At 34.6% G+C, this 7,647-nt stretch overlaps 1 protein-coding gene across 1 annotated transcript; it reads right to left on the bottom strand.

Moving 5' to 3' along the window:
- Positions 1 to 4,011: 4,011 nt before the first annotated feature.
- LOC142622628 (xanthotoxin 5-hydroxylase CYP82C4-like) lies at positions 4,012 to 5,981 on the bottom strand. Its single transcript, XM_075796143.1, has 2 exons — positions 5,034 to 5,981; positions 4,012 to 4,734 (listed from the first exon to the last, which is right to left on the bottom strand). Exons 1-2 carry the CDS (start codon positions 5,979 to 5,981, stop codon positions 4,108 to 4,110), a joined length of 1,575 nt encoding a protein of 524 aa, XP_075652258.1. The 3' UTR covers positions 4,012 to 4,107.
- Positions 5,982 to 7,647: the final 1,666 nt, after the last annotated feature.

The raw sequence follows: 7,647 nt of genomic DNA, 5'->3' as shown, positions 1-7,647 counted from the left end.
ACCCACAAGTACGGAAAACGAAAAAAAAAAAAGCAATAAATCTGGGTCTCACGACACTATTCACACATTTAAAAATTATTTTGCTACAATGTTGTTAGTTTTCAGTTTTCAGCAATAAGCGATATCCAAACAGACCTTAAGAAATCTAGGGTTCTATCCCTGCCTATACCAAAAACTAACTGATATCTTAGTCTAATGATAAAGAATTATTATCAAGAACAGGTGATATGCCTGAAACTCTCTAAAAACATTAAAATAAATTAAAAATTAAATAAATAAATTGGTAGTATGCTTTGGGCTTGACTCAACGTTCTATTAGGCTATTACAGTGCCACATCTCTGCATAGTTGGTGAGGCCGAATGGATCAGGCCCATTAACTCATTTTCCTGCATTAAACAAATAGTCTTCCTTCTTTTTTTTATATAGAACAAACATACAATGGAGAAGAAAAAAGATTCTAACACAAGGTACACCACAACTCCACTCAAAAACCATTGTAATATATTCATTAAACAAACTATCTAGTTTTGAGTAATATATTCATCAAAGAACACATACTCCTATATGATAACGGAAAAAATAAATAAATAAATAACAATCCGTATTCCATATACATCATGGTAAAAGAGGATTAAAGCTCGGTATGGATTTAGATGTAACTTTTATATTAGTAATTTTCAGTTAAACATCACAGAAAACCTCTAGGACCAGACTGAAACGAGTTTAGCTGAATGGATTATAACTTATAACTCAGTCTAGACTTCAACGTCTTTCCAAAAAACCAATCCAAGTTTCTTTGCCTTTGTTGAGGCCTCATTTTTCTTTTACCAAATCACAATATGGGTCTTATACAAACCTCTTACCTTATTTTATTGGGCTTTAAGATGTGATTATCACCTGCAAATCTAAATGGGCTATAAGACCCACAAATAACCCAGACTTCAGGATCCGCAAACCCGTACGTACTTAAGCTGGGCTAAGCCACTAGTAAATCTAAGTGGGTTGAGAGACTCATGAACAAGCCAGACTTTAAAATCCATAGCCCTTACTTACCTAAACCGGGCTAAATGACCCACTGATTTATTTGGGCTAGAAGATCCATATTCCACTCAGGCTAAATGGTCCATAACCTTAAATACCCCTACTTTATATGGATTTTACCACGCCTAACACCTCATTTATGGTTTAGATTATAATTAAGTGTGTATTTACTATTTAGATCTTGATTATAAGAGCAACCACATCAGCTCTTCAAATTTTTTGTCTATTTTACAAGAAAAAACTTACTTTTTCTACTTTACACATCCACTTCTACAAAATACCCACATCAGTTTATCTATTCTACCCGTTTATTTAATAAAATATTCATTCTTTTTACATTTTTATTATTTCCTTCCCTCTCCTCTATGTGCCTTCTCCGCCCTCTCTACGTCTTCTCCGTCGAGCCATAACCACACCCAGCCACCCTTCAACAAAATCCTTCAGCAAACCACACCCATAGAGCCACACCCACACCCATCTTTCAACAAACCACACCCACCAATCCATTGAGCCACACCCACACCCAAACCCGTTCATTGCCCACCCAATCGGCCACCCACACCCAAACCCATTCAACCCACCCATCAAAATCCCAGCCACCATCAACCCGATCAATACCCACGGACCAATACCCATCAAAACCCACCATCAACCAGATACCCCGCAAATTAATACCCATAAAAACCCACACATCACGTCCCTGAGAGCTCCGCCACGGCATCGTTTCTAGGTTTTATGCGAGTGAGATCGTACCATCTAAGCTCCGCCACGACGTCGTTTGCCTATTAAGATTGTATCGGCGATGAGTGAGATCAGTGGCCTGAGGTGAGATCAGTGAGATCGGTGGCCTGAGGTGAGATCGATGGCCTGATCAGTGGACTGAGGTGAGAGTGGTGAACTGGGGGAGAGATAAAACGATAGAGAGCTGAGAGTGAGACGACACGGTTGAAAGAGAGAGTTGTGAGCTGAGAGAGTTGAGAGGAGAGAGGAGAGAGAAATAAATAATAAAGAAAGGATAAACGAGCTACAGTACCCGTGTAAATATACACGGGTACTGTAGCTCGTTGATGATTTTGTACATCTTTGCACATTTGAACACCCACTAATGTGGGTGTTTTTTTGCTCAAAATGTGTAAATTTTGCACTTTCTTCTATTTTAGAAGACTATAAATGGACTGGTGTGAATGCTCTAAATCAGCTTATTACTTCTTCTTTTTACTATTTATAGATTTCACATGAGTTTCCTACTTATTTGCTTTTACTTTTTATTTATGGTACTTTTACTTTTAGCAAAAAGTTAAATAAGTATCTCTTATTTATCATAAGAGTTGCCCAATCAAATTGTGACCACAACAGTAGCTCCTCTTTCAGTAGTTTTTGTTTAATATTTGAATAGTGTTAAATGAGATTTTGATTATCAGTAGTAGCCCTTATGCTTTTAGTCAAACAATCTAATGTGGTATTATTTAATTGGAATGTGTAATATATGATAGACTTTAACACTACATTTTTATTGAATTAATCTTTTATACTACGTTTTTATTTGGATGATAAATCACCACCTATACCATCTCAAGATTCATGATAAAAGAAATGACGGATACGTACGTATAGCCTCATAATTCATGACATACCATCATTCCTTAAAAGGACTTTTCATTTTTCTTTTCTTTTTTTTGAGTAGTACTAGTTCATCTTTAAAATCTATAATCTGAAATGACAAAGTATCTAATAAAACTAGTTATTGGCTGCACGATTTATTTTCTAATTTATTATAATTTATAAATATTATAAGCAAACATGTTATTAAAAAAATTTAAAAGCATGGTTTATAGGAGAGAATGTGTTATTATTATTATTATTATTATTATTATTATTATATACAGAAGCCCTTTGTTGTTATTTTACGTGGTCTTCTATTAATTTGTGTTTGAATTTGATTAAAAAAATTTGTTTATCTATATATATATATATATATATATATAGAGAGAGAGAGAGAGAGAGAGAGAGAGAGAGAGAGAGTAAATGCTCAAATAAATTGTAACGAATATGTTAAAATAAATTACTAAATTCTTTCAACAAAACAATGTAAAAAAATAAAATAAAATAAAAAGTCTACACACCAATAGTTAATAATAGAAATGACATTAGATTTGCTATTTAAAAAAAAAAAAAAGAGAAAATCAATTGTAAGCTTGCCTATGGAGAACATCAACAATAATAGAACTCTATCATCATTAAGATAGGTAGTGCACCGGATCCATTCCAACATACACATTGTTAATGGAAATGCTTTCTTCATCAACAAAATTCGAATCAATTTGTCTTTTTAAAAGTAAAGTTTGTTTCAACTATATATCTACAATAGAAAAACTCAACCATAAGACCATATATTAATAAATTATAAGCTACTCAGTGTTTGTAGATCAAACGAGTAAATGATGAAAGAAACAATAAATTTTAATGAACAAACAAGGAAATTTAAATGGCTCGGAAATACAATAAAATCACTTTCTTTAGACAGTTTTTGCCTCCACAATAAGTCGTTAAAACTTAAAACTACAAACTTATCTTCAAGATACAATCAAACCTCTTGAAGTCTACAAATAACAATTTTAGAAAAAAAAACATACAAAATTTTTCAAGCGATAACTCACAACTAACCGAGAATCTACTAAAAACGCAATCCATACATTTTCATTTGTTTTTCTATTGTTTCTTTCACTCTGTCTCTTTTAAAGAGATAAAACCGCTCTTCTTCTTCTTCCAAAGTAGAATTAATTACCAACATTCTTTCACTACTAGTAAGATCAAATTTGCATTACAACTTACTTTAAAATACTAAATATCCAAAGGTCAAAAAGGGTGCATGTGATTTTTACTACCCTTCCCACTTAGGAGCATTCTATAAAGCATGGAGACAAACCACCACACTACCAGAGTACAAACCATTTCACGAACATCCTTATTTGTTTTTACATATGTCCAATTAAGAACCTGCTTATGCCAGCAACACTTCAATCTTATTTTATTCATTTACATCTCTAACATTGCCAACAAACACTTCAATAGCCATAGAGTTTGGCCGGGAGGCATGGGGTAAGAAGAACCTCCAATGGAGTTGCTTTTGGAATAGTTAAACCAGGGCTTTCAGTCATGTCAACAGGCTGATCCAATGGGGTTGCAAATTCAAAGGCATGAAGTAGACGAGCAAGTGTCAAGTGAAGGACTTGGATGGCAAATGACACACCAGGGCATGATCTTCTACCAGACCCAAAAGGAATAAGCTCAAAGTTTTGACCTCTAATATCAACATTCACATGGCTTGTGAGAAACCTCTCTGGTTGAAAACTAGACGGATTGGTCCAAACCCTTGGGTCTCTCTGAATCTTCCATACATTCACTACCAAGCGAGTGCCAGCTTTAACATTATAGCCAGCAACATTACAATCTTCCAATGCTTCACGCGGTCCTAAGAGTGGACCAGCTGGGTATAAACGAAGAGTTTCCTTGATAATTGCTTGAAGATAAACAAGGTTTTTTATGTCCGATTCTTCAACTTGTCTGTACATTCCAACATGATGCTCTAATTCTTCTTGTGCCTTCTTCAACACATTTCGATTGTTTAGAAGTAATGAGATGGCCCATGTCAGCGTCCCTGCTGTAGTGTCACTGCCACCAAGGATAAGTGCCTGCATAAAATCTATATGAAAATGCTAACTATGAAACTTTTTTACGTAGGCGAGGTCATATTTTTTATGAACTAATTATAACAGATCAACTACATTAATATGTAAGTATGCATAGTTATATATGGCTTCTGTATTTAATCTACTGCACTGAAAACATTGAACACAAGTTAAATCTTTAAGTAGTCGTATTGCAAATTCATGAGTCATATAGTTAGTTAAAGTAATGAAATTACACATCAAATAATAATGACAAAAGTTAAATAAAAATGACAAAAATTAATGGTTAATATCCAATATACCAGGCAAGTAGACTTGATGCTAGTGTCTGCATCATATCGAAAATTTGAGAGTTGACCTTCTTCCTGAAGTGACAACATGACATCAATGAAATCTTGCTCACCGCTGGCCTTAACCTCACCGGAAACTCTCTTTTGACGATGCTCCTCCAGCCAACCTCCCAATATAGAATCCAACTCCTTAGCAGTCTTCTTCATTGCCTTTTCATGCCCCTGCAAATCCAACCACCCCAGAAATGGAAGTGCATCCGAAACCACAAAAATGCCAATCAGATGAAAGAACTGATTGATTGCTTTTTGACATCTCCTTGCCCCGCCACTGTCAGAGGCAGCTGAGGAACCAAAATAACGTTTCCCCGCAACCATTCTGACCACCACATTTAGTGTCAACTCTTCTAACCAGTGTTTAAGATCAACAAGCAAGGGACAAGAGCCATTTTGAACCCATAAACTGTGGAGCTCCTTTATCCCAATCTCAACTTCAGAGAACCTAACATGCTTGAGCATCTCAAGCCGACGATTAGAGAGAAGTTCAAGTGTTGCAATCTTTCGCATCTCACGCCAGAAGGAGCTGTAGGGTGCGAATCCAAACACAGCATAGTTGTACCCCATGTGCTTTGCAGCTACTGTTGTTGGACGAGAAGCTAGTGCCTTGTCATTGATGGTGAAGCAATCCTTTGCTACTTCCCAGCTACTCACAACAAAAGCTCGGCGACTACCTAGGCGAATATTGAATGCTGAGCCATACTTATCAGCCATTGTTCCTAGTGTTCGGTAGAGAAGCTGATCACCACCACCAAGAAGGTGAAGGTGGCCAATTATAGGCCATGCACCAGCTGGTTCAGGAGCCTCTTTGCTGTTGCTGCATTTCTTTGTCTTTTCAAGCAGTGAATAGAGAAAGACTAAAGAAACTAACACAGCAACAACAGTAAATTGTAGATATGCATCCATGGTTCAGCAGGAAGATAGACATCCAATATGCATGGATATGAATACCCAGTCAAGTTATATATGAGTCCACTCCAACAACAATTTGACTAAATTCAGCAAGACTCATGAGCCATACCAAAGTCTGAAACAATTTCAGGCAAGAGGCATGGCTATCTTTTATTTATCTATAGATTTAGCCCTCAATTATAGGCTATTTATAAATAAAAAATATCAATTTGTTTACCGAATTAAGCAGCCAGATCCATGCGGTGGAACTTATGATATTCACATCTCTGAAATTGACACAGAATGATTTGATTATTAAATCTAGTGTCTATTGTTATTATATAACCAATTATTAAACATATATTGTGTCAGGATTGTCATTTATTTATTTATGTTTCGTGAAAAGTGTCAAGATTGTTGAATGAAGCAAAGCGCACTGCCACAAAATCGGTTTTTATTGAATGCCTAAATAATTTTATATATCTAATTAGGATTTTAGATCCCAATAGAGTCAAATTTTATCAAATCTTAGCCAATTTGATTAGTGTGATTAATTATGTAATAGATTTGAATTAAACAAACATCAACATTCACAAATCAAATGAATACCAAAAATGATGACCCAAGAAATTTTTTGAAACTGTGGTTTTAAAGTAAAAAACTTGAGGAGGATTTAACTTAAACAATCTTCAAAGCAATATTTCACTAATAGAATATAAGTTTGTACAATAGACTTAACCTTAAATCTACTACTACCTCGTGTAGTACTTACTCATGTGACCACACGCAACTCTGAATCCACAGACTCTTTTACTGTGAAACTATTGCACACAAACTCTTCAATTTGGGACTTTGAGATCTCCACTCGAAAGTTTAGATCATCAACTATGGTTGACTTAATGCAGCAACTTTACTTTATAAATGGATCTGTTGTTTTCACAAAGTCACCAGTTGTAGCTCTAAAAGGGTACGAAAAATCTTCAGATCTGTGTACAAAACATTATCCTCTTGAATATGTAAAATCGTGCTTTAGGGTTCTCATTTATATATCCTTAAGATGCATCAAAACCATAGATGTTGAGAAAGAAAGTGAGATTTCAGATGTGCACAAATCTCGATATGTCAAGAGATAACTGAGTCTTTCTGTGCACTTATCTTTGTCTGATTTCTTAAGTCTTCATTAATGCAAAACTTCGTTTGTCTTATTTCAGAATATTTCTACACTAAACCACTTGACAAACTAAGTTTTAAAGGTTATAATTTGTTCATGGTTGTCAACCTAAAAATAAAGACTTTACATATCCCAATAAGCTGGATCCTCGAAAGCATATAGTGGTACGTGGTTATATTTTATTAAAGATTTTAATAAATTATATAATTCCCTTATAATTTAGGGGTGATTTTAAAATTAAACCCTAAATTTTATTTTATATTGTTATCAACACCAAAAACATTGTAAATTGTTTCCAAACACACACTCAATACTTTTAGTTATATGACCTATTTAAGGACTAATGAGATTTATTTAAATAATAATACACGTTAATAGTTTTATGAATGATTACGTAATGGGTTTGACGAGATTCCTTTAAAGGAAAACTTTGTCCACCAATTAATCACATCAATAATAATGAAAAGAGGCAAGGCTATCTTTTATTTATCTATAGATTTAGCCCTCAAT

This window comes from Castanea sativa, chromosome 1 (assembly GCF_040712315.1).
Source record: "Castanea sativa cultivar Marrone di Chiusa Pesio chromosome 1, ASM4071231v1".
In the NCBI taxonomy this organism is placed as follows: Eukaryota; Viridiplantae; Streptophyta; class Magnoliopsida; order Fagales; family Fagaceae; genus Castanea; species Castanea sativa.
Note: the sequence above shows the minus strand (reverse complement) of the source record. Positions and strands in the feature narration are given on the sequence as shown.